This window comes from Prinia subflava, chromosome 6 (genome assembly GCF_021018805.1).
Source record: "Prinia subflava isolate CZ2003 ecotype Zambia chromosome 6, Cam_Psub_1.2, whole genome shotgun sequence".
Taxonomy (NCBI): domain Eukaryota; kingdom Metazoa; phylum Chordata; class Aves; order Passeriformes; family Cisticolidae; genus Prinia; species Prinia subflava.
The window spans coordinates 10,994,444-11,020,748 of NC_086252.1; the positions used below are offsets into that span (position 1 = coordinate 10,994,444).

Here is a 26,305-nt window from a genome sequence, read left to right on the forward strand (position 1 = left end):
GACAAGACTCACAAAGACAGTATCTCTCTTGCTTCTGAAGGGTTCACCAGATAACTCATAGCCAGGGTCAGTAACTTCCATTATTCCCCGTGCTGGAGAGAGAACACCATTTTGCCAAACTTATTTGGGAGAAAGAAGGCAGAAGAAGTTTTAATTATATAATTGTTAGACTGTAGCATGGAACAGCTTGACCTGCCAGACCTTCAATTATCCAGCTGACTCTGCCAAGTTTAGAACTAGGTATCTTCCAGTATTTCTCCCACACTATTACAATCCCTTTTTAAAATACAGTGGTGATGTCTGTCATTTGCTTGTATGGAGAGTTTCAGTCCATCTCACAGTCGAGCTAGTCTGTTTTGTTCAGCAAGATCTTGAAATATAATTGAAGTTCTGGGGTGGGTGCAGACAATTTGTTTTGATAATGTTTCCTGTTTATAACAATCCTAAATTTCACTGCATAGAGGAATGAGATCATCACTGAGGCATGGAAGGAGGGAAGTAGGATGTTTATAGCATCCAATTCATTTTACCTGAGCTTAGAGACTTCATCACTCAGCAAACCTTGAAAAATTCAATCTGTAAGAGCACACAGAAAATGCAGACAGGACTGAAAAGCCTCTGCACAGATTAAAAGCATCACTCATTTTCCAGACCTCATCTTGTAAGCATCCTCTGAACATGCTACAGAAAAAGAGAAAGTCAAAATGTTTTAGGAGGGAGAACTCACACTCTGAACACATTTGAAATTTGTTACAGGCTAAAAAAGTAGTTTCAAGATTTTACCTCAACAGAAAACAACTGGAGTATTTGAAAACTATGCTATAACATCACAACTCTATAACAATGCCTGAAACCTAGACTGACTTCCATCCTTAATCCAGAAGACAGAGGTTAGCTTCTACCTGCCAAAATCAATCACATTCTCAGAGATCAGTCAGATCAAAGGTGGGATCTCACAACACTTTAGAACAGGGAAGACAGAGGACACAATAAAAAAAGCTCAACACTTGAACAGAGCATTCATGAATTGTCTGAATTGCCAAGATTTTCCAGATAAAAAGCCTGAACTTGTGCAGCTTAGTTTGTGACTCTCATCTGATTGACAGAAGAGGAGACAGCAGGAGACACTAAAAGTAGTTTTCAATTCAACTGGAATAACAATAAGTGGGGTGAGGCAGAGAGCCTCACTCACTTTCACCAACTTAATGTCAAATCCAGGCCAGTGCTTCTCCTGCCAGACATTAGCCCACATTTTCTCATTCAGTTCTTTCATTATTAAAGAAGCACAGCAAAAGACACCATGGCACAAACACTGCTACACTGCCTTATCTTTGGGGCCCTTACTCCTGCCCACATGGTTTGTTTGCCTTTGTATGGAAAAATTCCAAAACCTACCCACGTAAGCTATCTTGTGAGAAAGCACAGAAGTCAACCTTGCTCCTCAAACACAGTCCCCTCCTGTCTTCCCAACACTGTTTGCATTTGAGAATAAACGTCTGCAGCTCTTAACTTCACACATCGTCATTTCAGTGCATGACCAGCAATGGCTGTTCCACTCCTGAGCTTCTTGGGCTGCTGGTGGGAATGTCTCACTGACTAGAAACAATGGGATGGAGAATCTCAAGAGAGGGCAGGGAGAATTGGTGGCAGTGGGTAGGGAAGCAGGGCCTGGACCCATTCCCGGTCAGCAGTTCCACGATGAACACGTTCCACCACGTCAGTCTAAGACTTTCCACTGCATTTTGCTGGCACCTAAAGAAAGCAGTAAAACCTTCTCAAGTCATGGCTTAGGGAAGAAACAAAGGTCATACCAACAGGCACAGAAGCAATAGGAGCTAGTGAGACAGCTCACAGTTGATTTAAGGTGTTGTAATACTGTTTTCCAGATCAGAAATACAATACAACCTTCGAAAGAAGGCAAGCTTAAGCTTCTATTCATACTTTGATGTGTGACAACTTGCTCACAGTATTTTTCTCCGTAGAAAATTTTCAGTCTCTGTTTCTGTTCTATCTTTTGTTGTACTAGTCCTGGCATTACTCCAGCTGTATTTTGACATACATAGTGTCATATTAAACACTGCATTTTGAAAGCAGCTTCAAAATTTTTTCCATTTGCAGCAGAAGCACAACACATCATTACACTTGGGAGTTGCACCCCTCCAACTGGATCAGTTAGGAGAGAGTTTACTCTCAGCCTACCAATATTTCATGTAGGTGCATATGCTCTTTACAATACTCTTCATTCTTAAAGAACATCAGCTGTCACATGAGGTACTCATATGCTATATTTCAATTTTGTACAGAGTACTACAAAACATAAAATTATTACTGCTCAGTATATGCACAAATCTGCTTATAGTTCTTTTAAAACTACCTTGCTAAAACTACACAACCTAAACATGTACCTTTTCCCTTCAATAATGTGGAGGTCAGTATATATAGTATACAGTATTCAAGGGAAAATGACATATAATAGTTTCACTTCAGGAATTTTCACTACTCCTGCTGAACACTGGGCCTCTCATTCTTCTTCTGAATTATTACCTGTCCATCTGGAAAAACAGGCAGCTGTCACTTTATCATCTTTATTTCTACAGCTAGGCAACCAGGCCAGAATGTCGAGCAGCGTGTCAGGTTAGCACATAACGAAGGTCATTTCCAGCTGAACAATGGCAACCAAAACCCTCTACCATATTGTGTTCCCCATGTTTGTCACAGAAAATTAGGTAATGCTAATGCACCAGGAATAGCCACATAGATCTGATTTCATGGACCACTGATCCCTCAATACTAGAAGTGATAGTGATACATAAAAACCTATTTATATAAAATTGTCTGTCACAGTGCAGAATACCTCAATTACAGAATGTCCTTGCTATTAAGTGCAGCAAACTGATATGCAGCTTACATGTAATTGAAGGCAGCAGATTCATTTAAAATTGCAGCTAACATCATGAGCGTGACATGAAGAAATTGTATTTTTACTAATTACAAAATCAGTAAAACACTCCTTAATGTTAATGTCCTTAACACTCCTAAGTTAACAAATAACTAGTTGGCAGCTATGTTGTGTTCTCCCCTTTCTTATAATGCTTAGACTTAAATAATTTCATCTTCACAATACCAGAGCAGATTCTTGCAGGTACAAGCCTTGTTGGGAGGAAAAGAAATCCCTGAACTTAGCCACTAATAACAAATTTAACTGAATCTTATTATTATACACAAAAAGGAAAATTTCCTAAATTTGAACAAGGTATACAGAATAGAAAGGACAGTATATGTCAGCTCCAGTCCTATCCCTCAGGAAAAACTGTCATTGTTTGTGACAGCTGTCAAATATACTGGTACCAGAATAAAGCTATTCACAGGGATTTCAGAAGGATATAAATCATTCTAAACATGGTTGGGTGCAAAAAGACAACTGTGTATCAGTTGAAAACATCACTGAAGAGATCAGGACAGAAAACAAGAATCAAGAAGTACTTAGTCAGAAACTAATAGGACTGCAATTCCCACAAAAGATTAGATGGAAAATAAGGATCTTTCACACACATAGTAAAAGTTATTTACCGAAGGAATACCCTTTTCTTGTGCCCTCCAAAATGCCCAAAGCATGGAGTGACCAGGAGGATAACAAATGCAGCAAAGCTCATCCCATTAAAGCAAGAGACAGACAATTCCTGAACCTGTGCCATGTGATACACCCCCATGATTTTCCATTCCATTCCTTCCAGCAACAGCCTGAAAACCACTCTGGTTGCAGGCTGTTTCAGCAGCCACAAAAAAAAGACAGACTCAACCACAAGTGAAAGATGTGTTCAGAGTTTATTTTTTCCTTCTGGCAAGGGTACAAGCTGGTGCAATGGCCCAGCAGGAGCTGTTCAACACAGCAGTGGAGGAGCCCTTGATGACAGCACAGCGTGGAAATAGCTGGTGCACAGGGAGCAAACACCTGTGCCTTGGGAAGGAGAGGCAGCCCATCGGCATGTAGGCACGGGGCAACACAGCAAGGCTGTACCTGTGAGTGTTGTGCCAAAACCTGCCTCTGGCAGCATGCCTCCAGAAGGTACCAAACACCTCTGGGAGCAGGAGAACCTCCTGAACGCCCCACAACACAGCAGCCCCACTGCGGTTCACAGCTGAGGCTGGCACAGGACTGAGCCCGTGCTGCAGCCAGCACAAGAGCTCAGGGTACTTGGCCACCCCGTGACTGTCACCATGTACCCACTTAGGGCTGGAGGCCAAGCACAGCCACCACAGTGAAGCACCTGAGAAGCACATCCCAGGAGGAGCCAGCTGAAAAGCAGAGAGCTATGTTTTATGTGCCACTGCAGCACCACTCAGCTCATTTCTGTATTTGTTCCCAGCATTACCCACCAAGCAAAAACTTACTGATGCCTATCCCAAAAGGCATCCTGGTCTTTTCAGAGGGTGAACTCTGAATGCCAACCCTTCACCAAATCTTTTCCACCCTCTCCAAGATGCCTCATAGCCAGCTGGCAGCACCAGGGTGCCTCTTCCAGCATGCTTTGTTAACACAAGGAAATTACCAGGCATTAAGTTAGAAGCAAGACCAAGATCTGTCTGTGCTGTCACCATGAAGGTTCAAGACACATTCAATTTCAACAGTCTATTTTGGCAATCCCAGCATTAACACCTAAATTAAAGACAAAGTTAGAAATAAGGGGTGGTCTTCCAAAATTACAAATACAATCTGTTAATGAGTTAAATTACTCATCTGGATTAATACTTCAGTATGAAACCTCCAAGAGATGCTCCAGCAGCACAGTGATTCCAGCCCAAGGAGCTCATGCCAACAGAGACATATGAAATGCAAACAAGGGTGTCTCTTGAGCATTCCCAGGATCAGGAGCCAACATCCAAGGGGGAAATGCTAGTCTGCTCAAGGTAATGGCAACATGCCCATAAATTTCGGCGGAGCTAAGCTTTTATGTCTGCCCATCTAAAAGGTAGCTCCTGAATGGCAATAATATTTGTCATTACTGTTATAGACAACTAACATAAACCCAGTAAGTTGTGTCGGGAGTTAAAAATGCCAGGAAGGTTTCATTAAGGTATTTTGTGAGAGGTTAATTAAGCAAATGACATTCAGAGAAATTGCTTAACAACCAGAGAAGAGATGTTTCTACTTATCCCACAAGCAAACAACCATATTTTAAGTCAGTTCTGCAGGGCTGCTGTCTCTGCCAGCAGAAGATAGGTGCATTTCTTCTGCTTGCTACACATTTCTCCTGAACCCGCACATACTGTATAAACAGATTTTAGAGCAACACATATGCAGGGAGTTAATACCATGCCTGCAAAACAGATGGCCCCACAAGCCCCAGACAGCCCTCCAAGCCATTACTTTTTCCTGCCACATCATCTTCACCTTGAAAGGTGAAACAGGAATCAAAGAAAATGGGCTATGAATGTCTTTCAGAACATCACTGTACCCCACGACTTGCTCCTCCAAATCGAAAGGAGTCTCTTGCATGCTCTGATAGCATGCCAGGCCAGCTGGTCTCAGAAATCCCAGAACAGCACATGTTAAGGCACAGGATATTCCATGGAGCTGTTCAGAGCAAGGTGCTCATAAAGCAGTCCAGGAAGCAGCACCACTGCTCAGGTGGGCACAGCCAGGGCCAAGGGGCTGGCAGCAAGGCATCCAAGCTGCTCTGCAGGTCATCTCCTTTGCTGGCTGTCAGGGTCACAATCAAGCTTAAATTTACATACAAGTATCCAGAGTTTGTCAGAGATCCTGTGCAAACTAAATTATTGTCACCTTTTCAACACAGCCTTCATAGGGAAAATAATTGTGATTTAAAGGAGAGGGAAGACAGACTTTATCAGAAATAAAACAGATAGGAGCAATTAAAGTGAAATCACACAGCTGTAAGGCATCTTGCTAGAGCAGCTGTGTTGCAGCATCACTCAGTTTTGGGAGTTCCTTTGGCAGGGTGTGCTTGAGCCAGCAGAGGGAACTGATCCTCACTTCCCTGGCTCCTAGGGACTAGGGAGCAGGAGCCCTGGCTGGTTTGGGACAGCCAGTTCCAGATAATCCAGGTCTTCTATGCACTGTTCACAGAAATTCCTGCAATGACATAATAAAACTCACAGGCCTGTTGCTATTTTAATCCCAACTTCTTTTATTACAGCACTCAGGAATTGAATCTTTAAATTTATATCTGTATATTGAACACATTCCTGAACAGTCAATAACACTTACCTTTTAGAGACAGGATATGGCTTTACTGCAGTTTTAAACCACACACCCAAATAAATTCTTTTTAATAAAATAGTCAACATTTTTAGAAACCAAATTGCAGCTATAAATGTAGGTGCCTTCTAATAGCATGACAGAGTGCCTCACACACAGATTTTAGCACCAGATACTGCAAAGCCAGACAGAATACAAAATACAAGGCAGAGTATTTTATATACATTTCCATCTGTGATAGAGAATGACTTTCAATGAGGAATTTCTTTGCTGAAACAGTTTCAACCAGGAAACAGGGGAAACTATCTGGAAGTTTCACTGTTCACAAAGTACTTGGGTGTAAAATCCTCCCTGGCACATGTGCAGTCACACAAAGCATTCCTCATTTTACAAGAAATACCTGGCTCTGCCTCACCAGACCTTCTGTCTGGGTGCTGATTTTAGGGACACGTGTTGAGCTGATGCCCCTGGCCACAGCAGCTTGCCCACAGCCCATCTGCAGAGGCCCCCTCTCTCTACAGAAATCCTGCAAGGCAGCAAAGGTGCCAAGAGCATCAGCCAAGCAAAATCACAGCTGGCAGAAAATTAAGCAAAAAATAGCTCCAGAAGACAAGAATACAGCAGAAGAATTCAAAGAAAGTAATCAGATGAAAATGATTATAGGACAATTTCAGAGACAGTCTTTGGGTGGTTTAAAAGGAAGCAAGACAAAGTTCAGGAAAGGAAAAGCAAAGGCAGCCAAAGGGTCTCAGCTACTCTGATAACAAGGAGAGAAATGTCAAGGGGATCAACACACTGAATTTAATAACCATTTGGAGCCAGGATGAGGTGGGAAAGATGGTGTTAAGTTTTTTATGAAAGATTCAAGTGTTGGCAACACAAAGATAATAACTCCAAACGGTGGATACTGACTCTAACAAGCTCTGGAAGAATGCAGACAGAGAGGAGGAAGCAGCACCATTCCTTTTTGAATGGTTGACCTCAGCCAGGCAGCCCCAGAATGCAAACACTGGCATCGCTGGTTGCAGTGGAAGCTTGCAGGGAGGTCAGGGCCTCCTTGAACATCAGGGAAGTGTTGCTGCCTGTGTGCAAGCCTACACCTTTACAAAACCAGAGGGGACATTCGTTCTACTTTCACAGGGAGAATGAAGAGCAATGCCCAAGGCTCCGTGTTGGAACGGCGCAGTCACTAGAAAGACAATTCCCAACACTGGCACAAGGAAATGCTGTAAGCATGGTGTGTGATTGCTTCTTCCCAATGGAAACACAGCGGTGCATCGCTCCTGTTCTCTGTTCCAGCACCCCCAGGAGATCCCTCTGCTTGGAACAAGCACCTGCAGTGGTTTCATTAGGAACTGACTGGAATGGGAAGGGGATCAACAAGCTCAAATGCTTTCAAGAATGCACTAAATCTATCTGTGAGACCCAGACAACCCACTGAGGTAAAGGTAACGCTTACAGTGTGGTTTGAGAGCATGGAGTTCAAAAAGAACTGGCATCAGCCACAGAGAGCTCCTACCTGTTGTGGTGTGGGTTTTCTGCTTTGAGTTTTCAGTCCAGCTTTCTATTTCATTTGTGCGTTATGATTTAAATTATACATACTGTTATGTGTCAATTCTCTGTATCCCTGCCTCTATTTCTAGAGCCTTCCTTGCCCATCTTCCCTAACTCGATATACCATTTGCTGTTTTATATCATTACACTGCTTCTGCTATTCCCATTGGATTTAGTTCTGTATCTCTGCCTTAGACTCCTCCCTGAGGGCATTCTCATTGGTTGTTTGCTTTGTATTGCCTGTGTATAAAATCCACGGCGGGACGTGCGCTCCCAGTCTTTGGGGTCCAGCTTTTAGTTGTTATGCTTCAGTTATACCTGTAATAAATCTCCTTAGTTTACCCCAAGACCCGTCTCGCCTCTGATACATCTCTGCGCCCCCAAAGCAACTGCCGAGACAACCGAAGTCCAGAGCAGGGAGGAAAAGTCTCCCCGGGGGGAAATGTGTCGCACCCCGATGCTGCCTTGTGCGTCCTGGGAAACGCACACCCAACACCTGCCTCATCACAAAGGCTTCTCAAATCGCAAAATAACCCGTCCCAGGTATCTGAGGCACGCGGAAATCGCGTTCCCTACCGTTCCTCTCCTCATCTAACTCATCCTTTGTTTTCAAGATTAGATTGAATTCTCTTCACCTTGAAGGCCTCTTAAGCAATTACAATGTATGTTCTACAATCATGAGAAACAGGTAAATGTACTCTGAAATCAGCTGTGGATAGATATCTGTTCTCTTAGCTCTTCTAAATCACTGTTCCTTTCAGATGGAATTTATTATAAAGTTAGAAAGGAGCCAAATATATCAAACCTTTAAATTCCACACAAGCAGCAGAAATTCTGGTTTGTCTGGCTGCAACCAGATGAATAAAATATTCAAAATTCCAAATATATAACAAATATTGTAAGAGGTTAACTCCTTCATCTGGCAAGCCATTAAACAAAAGAGTCTTTTTCAAGGAGGAAATCTAATACAAAGATACCCATGGCACACCCTAATATTAAAACTTCCATTCCATCAGCCTTCAGCTATACCAACAGAATCAAAATGCCCACAAGAGACAGCTCTTTTAGATCTCTTAAGAAGAAACCTTTTCATCAGAAAACATCACTTTATCTCTCTCCCATTCATTCATCTGTCTTGTAACATGATGGAAATATTTATACTGGAATGCAAGAAAACAACAATGCACCATTTAAGGATTAAAAATGCTTCTGGAGAGAAGAGTCAGTATCTACAAGCCATTGTTACCTTATATGCTGGGTAAATTCAGACACTGTCAAATTCCTTTCATATTTTAGAGTACATTTATTTCCCTTCAGTTTTACAGCTTTCACTAAACTAGACAATGGCATATTTTTTCCCCTTTGCATGCTGAAACTGGAATTGCTTGCCTTGGCAACAAAATCCTGTAATTTTTATCCATGCCAAAAGTGTCTCTCTTCCTGTATTATTGACCAAATTTGCTGCAGCCATGGCAAAAGCTTGAACAGAGAGCTGCATCACTGGTAGAAAGTGAAGAGCTCCTTTCTGAGGGTCTGCAAAGAAGAGTCAAGAGAAAGGAGTGGTGAAGATACAGTGGGTTCTTTTATCAGCTTCCCAGTTTAGAAACACTTGAAAATTGCCCAGGTGTCATCCTCTCTCATCACACTCACATGAGGAACAAGCCTAGCACTTACTGTTCCCTATTATTCCCCTTGCAGTTGGAGCAGCTCACAGAAGTCCAGGGTCTTCACGGGGTGGTTTCTGCTGGTGGTGTGCAAGTTTCAAAAAATGTGCACCAAGTCCCACTTCCCTGAGCAGAAAAATCAACAGCAGAGACTTCACTTCTCAGAAATCCTGAGATTCTAAGAATCTACAGAAATTCTGTCATGCCAGCAACTTCTAGGAACAAAAGACATTTTATGACTTTTTAACATCACAATCCTCCTCATATTATCAAAAAGGCTGGATGCCATTAAATACATGGAAGTTCAACTGCTGCTGAAATTTTGGGGGAAAATCAACTGTAACAAATGGTATTGTAGTTCCAAAATCTGAAATAATACCAGCCGTCTCACCTCTCTGAATCTTTGTAAGAACAAAATAAAGGCATGGGCCCTTCATTAGGACTAACATTTGTTTCCATACTTTTCTGTGGTTTTCCTTTTTTAATTACCTTAGCATCATCCAGAAATCTATAAATCTGTCCAACAACTTGCTTTGTATACTTCACAATGTTGGCGTTACACTAATTCCCTGCCTTCTCACGTCCCCCCTTTTAAAGTAGGCACAATATTTCCCTGTCTCCAGTCTTGTATCTTCTCCATCCTTCAAATACTCAAAAATAATCTAAAATTTCACACTTCTACTATGGCTGTTTTACATTTCAATCTTTCAGCCTTTTCTGACTGCATCCATTACTCACTGTACACCTTCTACATCATATAACCAACCGATCTTTAGTATCATTTATTGTCTTCAACTTACACCTAACATATTCTTAAAATCATTTGCATTTTGTTGTTAAGAGAAAATATACAGGCTATTTATATAAGGTCAAAACAAATGGAGAAAAATCTCTTTATTAAATCATCAGAAATGATGAACCACAAATGACATATAATACTTAAAAGTATTGAAAACTAATGACTTTTGCTTATACTGCCCCCAGCTCAGGTTTTTGGTGGTGTCAGGAGAAAACAATCCTAGAACTTCTGAATGGTCCTAGTTCTTGTGAAGCTAAGAACGAAGGGGATGATGAAACTTCAGCAGAGATCCAAGGGAACACCAGCACACCCAAGGACTGCTGCAAAGGGAGCTTTAACTGCTACCTTTCATCTGACTTCACAGCACTGAAGACACTCTGGCAGCTGGCAAAAAAAGGAGAAGAGACAGTGCTGGAAACATAAAAGGGGGTAAAATCAAGGAGTAAAGTCCAGTACTTGGACTCTGTGACACCAGCTGGGCACAGGGGAAAGCACAAACCTTCCACCACACTCTGAAAACATGAGAGGTATGAGGAAGGAAAAATCATGCTAATATACAGGCAAGAGGGAAAGGGCTTCTCAAAACAATGAATAACATGCATGGCTCTAAAGAAAACCATGGTTGAAAGCAACTCAGAAATGAAAAAGAAAACATGTTAAGGATCTATACATGCACTATATAGTGCATATCTTAAAATATATGTGTGTGGGACCATGGGCCATGGCACTCAAATGGAAGAGCTGTCATTAATACAGCTTAGTACAGTATTGCCCATACTGGATTGACTCCCCTGTGGCTCGGGAAGCACCAGGCCCAAGGCTGAATTTGAGAAAGTGTTCCATAGCTAAGTGAAGCAGCCTCTCTGAGTGTGCTGTCTGCATGGCAGCTGCAGCACAGGATGAGCCACACCAGCCCCTCCAAGAGGGAGCTGGATGGGAGGGCAGAAAAGCAGGAATGCCAGGCCATAACCACCAGCCACACTTTGGGGTTAATAAGAAGAGGTGTCAGTTGACTTCTGTTTCCCAGAGCAAGCAGTAAAAAAGTGGGGGGAAAAAAAAGAACAGTTGCTTTTCTGTCATTTAAGAGTTATTGCCTTCCTTTGTATCAAATACAGAAGCTGTGTGGCTGCAGCAGAAAAATCCCATTTGCAGAAGAGAGATTAGCTGAACCATCACTTTCCTCTGCCCTGAGATCTAAAGTGAAAATCTCTTCCTCTCTCCTTCCCTTCCCCACTCTCAGGCCCCTGTAACTCATTTCATCATTATAAGCAGTTCACAGCATTCCATTACACTTTCAGACTACAGTTCTTGCTCATCTATTTCTGGTCCTATGTGGTTGCCATATCTTGTGGTGGTGTACTAAGCCACTCTTGTATTACCTATTTGCTAAACAGACTCTAATTAAGAATAAGAGCCCAGGTGGCAGAGAAAGGAAAGAAGATGAAGGATTACACTTAACTGCACATACTAGGGAAAAAAAAAGGAAAAGAAAGAAGACTGTTTGTGTTCTATCTCTAAGTTAAATTACCTTCAAAAATAAAAACAGCGTATATGAACTCAGGAGGTTTCACATTCCAGCAGCAAGAAAACAGTTGCTTTCTCTCATTTCTCTCATATTGGAGTAACTCTGGGTCTTAGTGAGCGCTGCTCTCAGCAAGCTTAAAGCACTCCCATGGCTCAGAGCCTTGAATCCTGTGACAGTCCACAGCGACCCCAGATATGAAAGTGGTTCAAGGGATAGCAAAAAAGCCAGATGATATACAGTGTAATAAAAATGTACATCTATAAATAAAAAATACATAAAAATGTACAATGCCAGGTTAGAAATCCATCCCTTGCGTTAATATGCACACCGAGCCAACAAAAGGATGGCCACTCCCAAAGGCCGTGACAGTTTCATACTTTCAAATGTCACTTAATCAGGAAAATTACAAGAGCTATTTGGAGTGTGGAGAGGTGAGTGGTACAGAGATGGAACGCTTGTCTGTCTGAAGGTGTGATGAATCTTGTTCATTTTCCCATTTTTGGACTAGATTTCAGATTATTAAGAAATGCACAAATAAACAGTCCTGATTACAGCTGATGAGTATGACTCTTAATTGTCACACTGATTCCTAATTTCCTTGTAGTCTTATAGGATTAACCTGAACAAAATCATTGACTGAAGAGCACTTTCCATTACCAGCACTGTAGCCCTCATCCAAAGGCTTCCACCTTCTATGTGGAGGTGACAGAAATCCTGAGTAACACAGCGACCCAGGTAAGGTCTGCCAGAGTGTCAGAGACATGTCAGAAAATCACCTGCAGGACCAATGCTCAGTCACCTGGAAGATGTTGCTCCCTCTTCAGCATCAATTTTGAGGGAAATTTCTATGTAAACAAGGCAGGTATCAGACAAATCAAACATTTTCAGCCTGTAGCACTGCAGAGATTCAGACCATTCTGCACAGCACTTCCTAAGTAAGCTGCACAATTAATTAACTCTGTGTTGATTAATGGTGCTCTCTCACATCAAGAATTTATTGAGTCTGTTATTATATACAAGGTCATAATTGCCAAACAGCCACTGCTAAATACCATTCCTTGCAGTCTACCCCTTAAGCATCATAATGTAAAATTAATTGGTACTTGCTTGTTAATTAATATAAGTATTTTAAATCATACAACATAAAACCACTGCTCTTTTCTAAACAGACATGAACGAACAGCACTATTTAAATACCTTGGGGAGAACATCCTCTTTGGAATCTGGGTGTCTTTGTTATTTGTAGTGGACTTTTCTGCGCTCAGACATTTACCAGAAGCACTATTCTTGAATAACCAGTCAACAATTATTCTAGTTCCATGGTGTACTAAGACAGAGCAAACTACACTCTTATGCAAGAATATGAGCACCCACACCAAAATATCTCCTCAGAATAGTTATTTCAGAGTAGCTGTTGCAGTAAATTTCCAAGCACAACTGAAATCAGCTCACAGCAAATGATCCAACTTCGCCTCAGCAACAAAGATCAAAAAGACACTTGAACTCCATTGTCCCTTCTGGGATCTTTAAATCCAGGGTTAGTTGCTATTTAGGGAAAGGGCTGGCAGTGTAACAAAGCAGACCCCCACTGTGAAAGAAAGAAGCCCACAGGTTGGATCCCTAACCCTCAGGATGGGGAAGAAAATGCTTTGCACAGACACGGCCCCTTCCCAGAAGCAGGACCTGGGCAGTCACTGCCAATAAAGCTGCTCTGCCTTTACCCAACCTGTGGCAGCTCCCTCACATCCCAAGGCAAATCAGCACCCAGGCCTGCCTGGTGGTAGGGCAAGAAACCAGAGACAGCATCCCAAGCCTGGCTCTGCCACACAGCTAAGGAGGACACCAGGGAACAGACCCCAGCCCATTAAAGCCCTTCTACTTCTGCAGGCAGTTCTACTACCCCTCAAGGGCTCATTGGTAATACAGAGCTTGTCTTAAACCACATTTGTTTCCCAAAAATGGGGCATGGGCTGTATAAAGTAGGTCTGACTGGGTTTTCAGCTTGGTTAAGCCAGACCTCAGCAGAGAGATGGCTTTTACGTTGATTCCACTTGTCATGCCATGAACACCAGAGCTCAGCACTACTCTGTGGGGCAATACAACATGCATGAATTTATGCAGTAAAACACACACAAGCAAGCTCTCTTCTGGCTAAGCAAACTGTTTATCCCTCTTTAGAGAGAATTACCTTACTGGTGAAACATCTACTGTGGCTTAAAAATATTACTGCACATGTTCAAAGTGCAATTAACATATCAGCTGAACACTTAGTTAAGAACAGGCAAAACTCTGGAGTGTCCTCTCCAAGCCTACTGTTGGAAAGCAAACAAAATACATCAACAGAAGCAGCATCAGGCATAAAACAACTGCAACACTACGGCTGGAATTGTACACACAGAGGTGAAGCAGTTATTTTCACTGCATTTTTTTTTTTTGGATGTTACAATATCCCAGCAAGTAGCAGTGCAATTCAGTCCAGCAGACTCTGAACAGCTCAATAATCTCACAGCAAAAGAAAATGCATAAAGAGATTTTGTTACTTCTGCAGGTCAGAGCCTTCCCTATTTACCTGGTCCTAGACAAGCAGCTGTACACAAGCCCTAGGAGAAAAACTGTTCTATGCTAAAGCATTTTGAAGGCTTCGGGCACTGAATTACACCTGCTTGTCCACCTCCTTTTAATTTTTGTCCCTACCACAGAGCCAACTGAAGAATTCCCCAGACAACTGTCTGAAAGTATGCAGGTCTTTAAAGGGCTGGAGACCATGTGTCTGCAGAGAGTCATCCCTTAGGAGTCACACAAGGCTTTTCAGACAGTTGTTTGGAGCTGTCTTCAGCCAGCCCCGCGGGAACAAGAAGTGCTGAAGATCATGTGCCTGCTCTGTGGTTTGCCGTCATTTGTCTCTCCTTTTCCAGACGGCTCTCTGGTGAATCACAAACCTGCCTTGGAGGGTACGAAGCATGCATAAAAACCCATTAAAGATATGCAAACTGTACCCAGGAACAGGAACCAGGAGATCCCAAATGCAGTGGTTAATGTGAAAGCTATGCCTGTAGGAAGAGGATAAACGCGAGGCTTCTGTAACCAACTACCCCAGGTAACTGCACCTGCCAGGCTCAGCATGCAGGTGCTCCTGGGCTCTGTGATCTCCCCACCAACAGTGGGCACATCCTCAGAGAACCCAGGCCTGCATAATTCACTCTTGGAGCTGCACAGGCTACATGGCTGCTTTAGCTAGTCTTACCCCTCTCTGTTCGGCTCCATTTGCTCCCATTTGCAGAAAAGAAATAACACTCCTCTGGGAAGCAAGGGTGAAGCACAAATTTACCAGTCTTCTTGAAAATGCTTCTGGAAGGCGGAACTTCTTCTAATTAGAAACTAGATTATAAGTCTATAAATATTTACCTGTAATAAGCAGGGCTTAGTGAGAAGACATGGGTGGGGTTTCTGAATGGCTTGAAAATGCCTGCTTTGTATTCAAGTGGATTACCTGTGTTAGAACTGAATTTAAATGTATTGATCCCTACTTAAGCAGGTATCTAAATAACTTGAAGATGATGTGGGAATCAGCCAGCACTATGTTAAACCACAAACATTTCTGCTGAAGGACTGTGCTGCATCCTGATGAGTTTCTAGTGTGCCAGCTGTGATGGTTCTTTAATGGTGTTTTCAACAGCTGGACTCAATGATCTTAAGGGTGTTCTCCTACCTAAATGATTTCAGGATTCTATGACTGCTGAGTTTGAGCCAGGTATGAAATAGACCCTGTGTGAAATGGACCCAAAGGGCACCATCTAATCCACTGACAGTAAATTCTCAGATTTGAGAGGCTAATCTCCATTTATCTAAATGACCCAGCTTCACGTGTCTGTGTGCTCCATGGCAGAGTCAGGCAGTCCTGGACTATCAGGACATTTAGGCTGAACTAGCAGTATTGATGCATAACAGGCTGATCTCACTTTTACCATTTGTGCTGCCAGGACACAACGCTAAGCCTATGACACAGGATTAGTGACCAAAGACAGCCACCCACAGCAATCAGCCAGAATAAGTCTTTACCTACCAGGTGACCTAGAAACCACTTCCTAACAGAGCACTAGGTCTTAAGCAGCAGCAATGCTGATTTTACAGTTTACAGAACAAATATCTAAAAAATCTAATACGTTCATTGAATTTACACTGTACTATGACAACACATGCCACCACTAATTTCTCACCTTGCAACATTATGAGATTGGCATCAGCCCACAAGGTAAACAGTGTTAAAACAACCTGCAGGAAGGAAGGGTATCACTGTGAATCAGCCACTGAAAGAGGTAAATCAGGATTTGGCTGTTGCTCTGTCACCAGCCCCCTTCTCAGCCTGACTCAAGTCAGAGTTTCTCTGCAGTGCAGTTCTCCAGCTGTGAAAAGGGTAAGAAGCAGCTTCTCTTGGCAGTGCCATCAGGCAGCAGCACTGCACCTCCACCTACAGTGCCTGCCTTCTCCTATCATCCCTTCTGCTCTCTGCCTCAGCAGCCCAGGGCAACTCTTGTCCTTCCACCTGCCTCTCTCTGAACTCTAAAGCCACCTTGGCAGCTTCTTAAAAAAAAAAAAAAAATCTCAGATTCGTGTCCAGTCAAGGTTATTGGAGGCACAGGCTCTACTGGCAGAAAACCCCATCAGAGGCTGGGCCACATCTCCTAAAGAGGAGCAGGATTATAGCTAAAGGATCAAGGCTTGTTTACATTAAAAGAAAAAAAAAAATCCTCATTCTAGGCTTGATTCATGCCAAGCAGGGTGCAACACGATCACTCACCTAAGCCTGCTCCTCTCAAACAGAGGCAATGGTTGCAGAACCTGGCACACCACATTTACTTTATCAGTAGAACACTTTGGAAATGCTCCTGGAGACAATGACTAAATCAGTCCCCCTCTTGATTTTAAATTGTAGATAAGTGCTGCACTAGCAAACACATTAAAACAGCTGGAAGCATAAAGACAGTATAGGTTTTTTCAGGCCCTTGTTCTTTAATATTTTACTCTGGGCATGCTAAACAACTAAAGACCACACTGAGCAAATCAATGTTTTACCAGATAATACTGTGGGATTCTAGCTTCAAGATGCCAGGCTCCTTGCTGGCACCAGCTCCCACAGCAAGAGGGCTGGCTCCAGCCCAGCCTGGTGACACCAGACAGCTTGGTGTGCCCACCTACTGCTGCCACCAAGGCCCAACAGCACAGGCCAGCTCTGCTGTGCTGCCTTATTGCACAGCAGACAAAAGAAAGAACCTTTATTACAAAAACCAAACCAAACAAACACCTAGAGAGGCAAGAATAAAAACACTAGTGAAAAGGACATGATGTCTGCCTTTATCTCTTAGAAGTATGGGAAAAATTAACTTCACACACAGAAGCACAGCAAGGCAGGTGCTGCCACCAGTGTGTTACTACAAATACAAAGCAGCTTCTCCATATTCCTGCAAAGCTGGTCTAGATTAGATACAGCCAAAAGCAAAACTTCATTCGAGGATGAGATTTCAGAAGGCAATCTGTGGCCCTTTCACCTTGGAAAGACAAGGAGCCTATCATGTTAAAATGATGCTGTGATAAAATGGGTTATGTTCTCCATCTGAATGGTATTATCTACATTATTAATGATGAAGTGCATATAAAAGCTTATTGATGTTCACACTCATTTCCTTTCCCAGAAATTATTCTATCATATTTAGAATGTGAAAGCTCGTGCATCTAATGGTACAGTTGACTGGTGCTTTCTCTTCAGCTAATACACTGCAGATACAATACTTGATTTTTACATTTTTACTCTTAAATTTCTGTAAGTTACATGCTCTTCTGGCATTTACAGACATGTAGTTAGAGGTATGTAACCAAGCAGACACCAAACAACTGGTTTGCTAAAGCTTTTGCATGGACAAAAGACATTTGTTCAAGCAACAAGTCTATAAAATTACAAAGGCTGCTAGATGGGGAAAAAAACAGGCCATGTAATGAGATCCAAAAAATTGCCAGAGTAAAAATCCTAACACTTAAATAGAAAATTATTCATCACTAGATATTATTTGCAGACTTTGTGCCATTAAGGATATCAACACGTGGCCCTTGAAGTAATCCTACACATACATAACTCAATATCACAAGGGTTTTCCATAAGAAATGTCTGTCATCAATTCCTTTATGGAAAGGAGCAGAAGCCTTAGCTCAATAAATAGATGCTATCAGGTACATCAGTTAAGACCATATGCAGGAGTTAACTACTCTGGTTTTGCCTAGTTCCTCACAAAGATGCAGTAGCATGCAGCTGTGAGGGGGAAGCAGGGCTTTGTGAGGGCATTCTCCCCAAGTACTCTTTTAAAAACAACAGAGCAAGCCTTGACAAATAATTCCAGCACAAAAACGCACGTCTGTATATAAAAACCAGCTTGTAACACGAAGAACAAACATCAAGCAGACAAGCCTGCTAGGCCAGGAGGTTCAGCACCGCATGGAAGAAATTCATTCAACAGCCTCCATTTTCCATCTGCAGACAGGAAAGATTTTTCTTCCCCCAAAAGCAAAACACATGGAAATGTTTGTCATCAAAATGCACACGCTCTTTTAGAATGTCACAATTACCTAGCCACAACTAAATGCTGTAATTTGTTGACCAACTCCTTGCAAACTTCCAAGAATGACCTCAAACCCTTGGTTGAAACTGCAAAATAATTTATCCCCTTTAAATGTAATTTTGTAATGCTTTGATTCCTACCCATCACCAGGCTGAAGGGTTCCAACATGCTGCTACATGTTTCTACTGCAGCAAAGAAAAAAAGGCTGAAGCCACAGACAGCAGCTGTGGGAACTTGCCAGCCCAAGCTTTCCAGCTAACAAGAAAAGTGACAAATGACAGATATGTACTTCTAGAAACAAACAAACAAAAAGCTAATTTAAATATGGGAAGAGCCAAAAAAAAAAAAAGCACTAAAGGGTTAAAATGCAGAGGTAGTCTGTCAGCAAGTTTAGCTCACCTGTATGTCCTGCAACATACACAGGCAGTATGTGAAGTAGGGCATTCAAGAAAAGCAGGAATAAACAACAGAGGAAATGCTCAGTGCTATCAGGATACACTTTGAAACATTTGCCTAACAGGCTTACACCTTCAGGATGTGGCTCCTGTCGGCATCTGTTGACACCAGGTTAGTATTAGTACCTGTATTAGTACCACTGAAAGTAAAAAAAATCTGGACAGAGATTATAAAAAGCCTAAGAACATAATATGCTAGTTGAAGCATTAGTTATTAGCCTGAAGCCAGCAATAACTCCAACAGTGGCTTCTAAAGAGTAAGCTGCTCATTCCACAAGCAAAGATCTGTTGATGATGGGGCATCTTCAGGAAGAGGAGAAGCCACTTGGCCTGGCTCCTCCCTGAACAGACCAAAGCCAGCACAGGGAAACCCTTCCCATCACCAGCACATCGCGGCCTCTGCCTCCCTTGGCAACAAACAAGCAGGATCAGCTACACACAGACCTCTAGAAAGAACGCTTAAAAGTTGTCTTTGCTCGCAGGGATTCTCCCCACCCAGCGTGTCAGCGCTGCGCGGTGCTGCGACCCAGAACGGAGCCCCGGGGCAGGCGCAGCCTGGGCACCGCTACTCCCGGCTCACAGAAAACATCCTCCCGAGCGAGCATCCACAGAAAAACAGCACCTTCCTGGAACCAAGCCATTACACAAGCACCCAGGCTGGGACCAGTGTTTATTTCTCTACTAAAGGTAGCCATGACAACGACATCTTCATTTAAGAGATGAGCAGGAGGAGGTCATGAGGCACTTGTCAGGCATGGATAAAATACCACACCTCAAGAGGGTACAGGAGGGTAAGTTCTGCTGGATGCCATCTGCAATTCAAGAAAACTAACACCCTAACGTGACAGGCACACCCCCCTCAAACAGCCAGGCATCTAGGCACAACCACTCCAAACCTTTCCAGCATTCCCAAAGAGCAAACCTCCGGAGGATTCCTCTGCTAAAGAAATATCTATCACATACTTGAGCACGCTCTGCCACACAAGAAATTCTCCTGACTTAAGTGCTTCTCTTTTACCTTGAAACAAGTTACAAAATCATCAGGAAGTGAAACACTGTAAAGGCCATGACAAAAAAAAAAAAAAAAAAAAAAAAAGTGCAGCTTCCCTTTCAAGCCTGTATCTTGCTCTCTTTGGTGACCCAAAGACACCTCCTCTGAACAGGACCATCCCTGGAGGCATTTAGAAGGAGCATAGGGACATAGTTCAGTGGTGGTCTATACCCATAGGGCAGCAACCATCGCTCCTGCAGCTCTGAACAAGGCCAGGAATTCTGGCACAACCCAGTTTTTCCAAAGTTTTTATTTTATTTTAAAAAGCATGGACCCATGTCTCACAGTATGCATGATACCTAGGAACATCATGGCTCTAGGAAGACAGTGGTAGCCAGTGGAGTTATTTTGGTGCAACCACATTTTCATTTCACACAAAATAATAGAGACACGCTCCTGTGGGTAAATTCCTCCTCCTTCCTTCCCCACAATTACCTTAGTTTTGTGGCTGAGTATTTTGTACTAAAATAGATTATCTCTTTCTGGCTGTAAGCCCTTTCAAAACCACTTGGAAGACTGCAAATTAATATACACACCTTAATATTATCTGGTCATAATATGAGGAGGGGAGGGATTGTGGCATCTCGTGCCACACCAAATTAACTCATGGTCTGCCTGTGGCCATGGGGCACAGGTTCATTATTCCTATTTTAAACAATAGATTCAAGGGCATTTTCTCAGATGCTTTTACATGTCAGAGAGAAGGGATACACCGAAAGACTTTATTGTCAATTGAATGAAATAAGTTAGACACACCATCACTTGGAAATGTAATTGGTTTTGTTAGGAGACTATTTGTTACTGTTGTATTCATTTTGGTTTTAAGTGTGTTCAGACACAAGCCCAGCCTTTGCCCAGTGGATTTTTATGATCTTTGACATCTGTTTAAAATTATTTAAACATCTGTTTAATGCTGTTTCTCTGTGACCATAATAAAAAAGATCCTGATGGTCAGCAAAGAACTGTCAAACACAGGAAAACATTTGGGAAAGGGAGAGAAATGGTCCTTTCAGTTCTAGTCACACTGCATTACCCTCAGCAATCAAGGACAACAGGCAAAATACCAGGAGACAGGATGAGGGCTTGCAGTTAATAGCAGCCTAAGTACATACACCACCATTTATCTGGGCTCCATTACCCTTATGCATGCATATGCATGCTTGTGAGCGCAGCCTGAAAGTAATTCTGTTGTTTTGTACATACAGGGCCTGGGCTGGTGACACTGAAGTCACAGTAAACTATGACCCTCCAGCTGCACTGGCCCATGTCTAGCTAGAGTGTCTGTCTCAGACTTACAGCAAGCTTCTCACTGACTCTGGCAGTGCAGGCATGAAACCACCAAGCACCACATCTCCTAAAAGCAGCTAACAGGCTGCACTTCCTAGGTAACTTCTCATTTTATTTTTATTTATAGAAAACCTTCTCAATGTCTTTCTATGACAGAATGATACATTTCCTCTGCAAACATGCACAACTGTAACCAACAACAGGCTTGCACCAGCCTCTGACAGGCATCAATGCATGTCCCACGCACACCCGCTCTGACGGGCACAATGGGCACATTTGTGCCACCGAGGTGAAGGCAGAGCTGGCATCCCAAATCAAACAGCCATGCACAGAGTGACGTTGTTGGCTTTAAACAGAAAGAAGATGACAGCGTTAGCTAAAGAGACAACCCACAGGCCTGGGGCAGAGCTGGCAACTCTGCAAGGAAGGCCCCAGCTGGCAAGGCAAAACTGAAAATGAGATGGAGACACTACGGAAACTTTAGGTTCCTCCAAAATAATTTTCCAAAAGCTGAATCACAGAAGTTTACACATAGAATTATTTTAAGATACTTTACCCTCTCACACAGTGCTGACAGGAGCAATTGTCTGTTTGCTGCCCAGAACCAGCAGTGGAAACCCTGAAGATGAAAAGCACCCTCAACAGGACATCATCTACCAGGCTTTCTCTGGAAAAGTTTGCAAGTGGCAAACAAAGAGTTCTCAAGAAACCAGGTTACTTGGTGCAAGTACGAGGAATAAGCTGGGCAAAGAACTGCACACAGCAAGCAGAGAGAGTGCAGCAGGAAGAACCCTACATCTGCTGATTACTCAGAGGATAAGACAGGTGGGTCCAGGCAACAACTGCTGCTCAAAAAGCAGCCATGAAAGTCACAAGCAAATCAATACCTTCACCCTTTGAGAGTGCCACTCACACCTGAAAGTCTCTGGCTGCTCCTTCTGAACTCTAGCTTAATTGCAACAGCTAGAGGCTTTTATCATAAACAACTGTACCCTCACACAATACAAAATACTAATGTTTATTGAAATGGAAAAGGTACAGCCAATGACTTGGATAGGGAACAGTACAACAGTAACTCCTAGAATTGAAAAGAAAAAAAGGGGTTTTGAGTCCTTAAAATAACTTGCATGCTTGCTGTAATTAGCACTCACTGGAGAGATGGTAAAAAAGGACCAGATAAATGTGTTAAGATTTAGAGCAAGTTTTGCAGTATTTGCATATGACAACAGAAATATTAGAATATCAGAATGTTTACAAATGCAGATACCACTATGCACAAAGATTAAAATCTTATGAATTAGTTGAAGTTTTATGAATTATTTGATCTTTTTTTCTGCTTAACATTTAGTCATTCAAAAGTGATTAGTTACATGCCTGAAAGAAATTAATCTAGAAACGAACGATGGTAGAATACACTTCCTGTGGTTAAACCACTTACAGGTTTCTCTTGGCTCAACTCATGAGCTAATAATTACCATCACTGGAAGCAAATTCAAGTAACCTACACTAATGCTAAACTCTCAAACTAAGCTCTCCTGCCTAACAAGTGAATGCATCAAATAGAATTGATAATCTCTTTTAAGGTTTAAGGGTAGCAATACTTTAGCACCTTTCAACTATATCAAAAAAAGCAGCAATTAATTAACATCTGTCTGTCTTCAAAGCTTGTCTGAGAAGTGGTGTGATTAATTTCTCACTCTCTGAATACTACCTGTGCTGTCAGATACACTTAGTAAGAAAAGCCAAGCATAGAGGCAAAGAGGAAACAGATCACTTAAGAGAAAGGCATGTTTAAACTCTCAGCAGGGACGTTCCCTAGTCACCTCCTACATGATGCTCTCCTCAGTGGTCAAAAAATCATGGATCCAGAAGGAAGCCTGTGCTACAGAAATCCCAGTGACAGGCAGAGCACTCTTGGTTTCAGAGTCAACCTTTCCTGAGCACAGGAACTCGGACCCGAAGCACCTCACACCTGGTGCACAAAGAGCAGCCCACAGTCACTCACAGCAGCCCAGGTCCTGACCGCTGCAGGGACGTGTGGAGTGTCCCTCGCACTCCACATCTCACTGCAGGACATTGTGGGCTGTGGCCTTTGGTGTCTAAGAAAAAGGAAACTGTTTCCTGAATCGCTGCAAGCTATCACTGTGACAGTTGCCTTAATCTTCAAGGGCAGGAAGAAACGCAGAAGGAGCCTGCTCCCACAACCTCAGCAAGCCTGAGTACATGCAGGAGTTGGTGCAGGAATGCAAATCTTCCCAGACACATTTTCTCCGGCACACATTCACCTCTGTTTTGACTGAGTCCATCTATAACCACATGAGGCGGCAGCTACTGTGTCTCTCTCTGCTAAAGGTGGTCAGCACTCCTCCAGTCTGATGCAGAGAAGTAGAGCTTGTCCTGCACACCCGTGCTGCCCCTGTGCCTTCGTGACACTGCTCAGGCTGCAGGTGGGAATAGCTCCACCAGCAACAGCTCCAAGCACACAGGATCAGGCACACAAAAACTTCAGCCCTCCGTTTAAGAGGAAGCACCACAGGCGGCTTTGAATATGTCCTCCCCCTCCTCCACTCTCTCAGAAGTGAAAGAAAAAGATCTGAAGAAAATTAAGGAAATGAAAAGAGATCCAGTAGGATGGGTACAGATAGACCAACATATCCCTCTATAAAAAACAAGAAACTTATGTCCACAAAGAAAAATTATCAGCCTGTCTTAGGTCCCAGACCACAGCCTGACCAGGAACAATGACAAGCATTCATCAAAATTTTGAGCATTCTCAAAGTAGGAACACTGCAGAGGTGTCACAGAAGGTCTGAGGAGCCTCCTTCCTCTGCTGTGAGGGTTCTTAGAGAAGACAAAAAGGGAGAATCCTTAGACAACGGCCTATCATGTTTCTACAGCATTACAGGCTTCATCAAGGCATGATCTACTTGACAGTAGAAGTCAAAATCTATTTTGACTTCTACTGCTGCTGCTGAAGCAAACTTCTCTCTGTAAGATGTCAGCAAAGGTTTAAAAATACTAAAGGCAGTAAATTCAAGGGCTTCACTAAACAAGTAAAAAGCACTGAAATGGTACAATTTGGGTCCTTTGTAAAACATGTATTTTTAATGCTTGCTGTTTGGATTTTTAACACACAGCTCCTACCTGAATCTCTTTATTTATGAGACTCGATCTGTGCACCATGGGGTAGTGAAGCCTCATGGTGTGAAACATTTTCTTTGCCAGTCATAAGCATGAGATCTAAAGATGAGGATATTCAAGGGACATGTCAGGAAGCATCCCATAAATATTGCCTTCTGTTACACATGAAAACTCATTATAGTCTGGTCCCACAGTATTGCTTTCACTTTAGAAGCAGCTTTATCATTTGCTATTTTCAAAACTCTTTTCAGGGTGCTATGTGGCAGCTTTGTGCATGTGAAAGATTTTTTTGGAAAAACATAGACTGCGAGCAAGGCTTGTGATATCCAAGTCTGCGTATTTGGAGAGGGGCTGGCTGCAGGCAGTCCTGAGCCCCACAGGAAGGGTCTGAGGCTTGCAGGACACCCAAGCTGCAGATCACAGGCGGACCACGCTGAATTAAAAATAGCAGCTTAAAGCATGCAAAGTGTGTAACAGTTGGTAGAGTATATGGATAAATCAGGATGTGGGAGTCATAATATCAATTTACTAAATATTTATAAATGCTTCTAGCTACCAGTGATAAGAAATACTTAATACTGATTACAGCTGTCTGCCCATTGCTACATTTAACACGATCCAAGTGTTAATACTACGGGTTTTCCTACTAGCCTGTAAAGAACGGCAACAGTTTATCCGAAGAGGCACTTACTAAGTAAAAAAGGGAAAATTATTTCTACGTATGGCACAGCAATGAAACGATGGAGAAAGCCAAAGGAACGACAGGCAGAGCCGAGAGGCCTTTCGAAACGAGCCGACATCCAGCTCCATCCCACCCCGCCGACGGGAGATGTCAAGGTTTCACCGGGGACCGCGGGGCGGCAGCTCGGCAGGGACGGGCGAGCGCCCGCGCCCGGTACCGCGACCCCGGCGAGCTGCGCCCTGCCCTGCCCGGCCCCGAGCCCCCGGCCCGCCGCACACAGACAATGTCCGCGGGGAAGAGAAGCGCATCGGCGGCGGCCCGGCGGGCAGCGGGGAGCCGGCACCACACGGCGCCCCCCGCCAAAGGGCTTCCACGGCCGCTCCCGGCAGGGGGAAGGGCCTCCCCCGGCCGCCCGCACCGCCGCGGGGGCTGCGGCTGAGGCTGAGCCCGCCGCCCGCGCCCGCCCGCCCCGCGGCGCCCACCTGGTCGGCGAGCTTGAGCACGGCCATCCTCCGCCGCGGCTCCCGCCCACATGCAGCTCCCGCGACGGGCAGTGAGCGCGCCCCGCGACCGGCGCTGCTGCGGCGGCGGCTCCGCTGGGCGGCGGGGCGGGGGCCGCCTCGCCTGGTCCGGCCCAGGAAGCAGGGGCGGGCGGGCTGCCGCGCACGGCCGCGCCGCCACCGCCGCCTGCCGCCGCCGCCTTTGTTCGCGCCGGCGGCCGCTGCCGGAGCGGAGCGGAGCGAGGGCCGCCCGGGGCTCTCGGCGCCCCCGCCCCGCCGGGCAGCGCGGGGGGCGGTGCCGCCGGACCGGGCGGGACCCGCAGGGATCCGCCCCGTGCCTCGGCCGGGGTCCCGGGCACCTGCTGCACGCCGGGGGGACCCGCAGCGGGAGCGGCCGCGGCCCCTCAGGGACACGGCGCTGCCCCTCGGGCCCGGTACCCTTTCCCCTTTGTGAGGGCACCGCGCTGGCTTCACCCCTGAGGGCCGAGCTCTGAGGGCCCGCGCTTGTTCCCGCCGCGCTGAGGGAAAGCAGTGCTAGCCCAAGCCCGGGGAGAAGGAGAAGCCGAACCCTTAACCTCTCCCTTCCTTCCATGTGTGCGTGCAAATCCAGTTGTCAAATCCCATCAGACAGACACAACCGTTCGACAGGAGTCTTTTGCGGGGGGGGATGTTTGCCTCTTTTTGTAGCAGCTATCTTGAAAAATCTGGTAGCTCCTGACAGTCCAGGTCTCTTCCTACTCAGTATAGTACTTCATTTTTGAAAAACTAACATACTAGATAAAAAGTACATTTTAATAAGCAAACAAACTAGCTCCAGAG

General features: G+C 44.0%; 1 protein-coding gene across 6 annotated transcripts in view; it reads right to left on the reverse strand.

The window, feature by feature from the left end:
• Positions 1-25,770, reverse strand: part of ANKRD44 (ankyrin repeat domain 44) — a 140,885-nt gene extending 115,115 nt beyond the window's left edge. For all 6 annotated transcript variants that reach the window (XM_063400213.1, XM_063400211.1, XM_063400209.1 and 3 more), the window contains exon 1: positions 25,469-25,770. In XM_063400213.1, coding sequence (XP_063256283.1) covers positions 25,469-25,495 — 27 coding nt within the window. In that variant the 5' untranslated portion in view covers positions 25,496-25,770. The remainder of the gene's footprint in view (positions 1-25,468) is intronic.
• Positions 25,771-26,305: the final 535 nt, after the last annotated feature.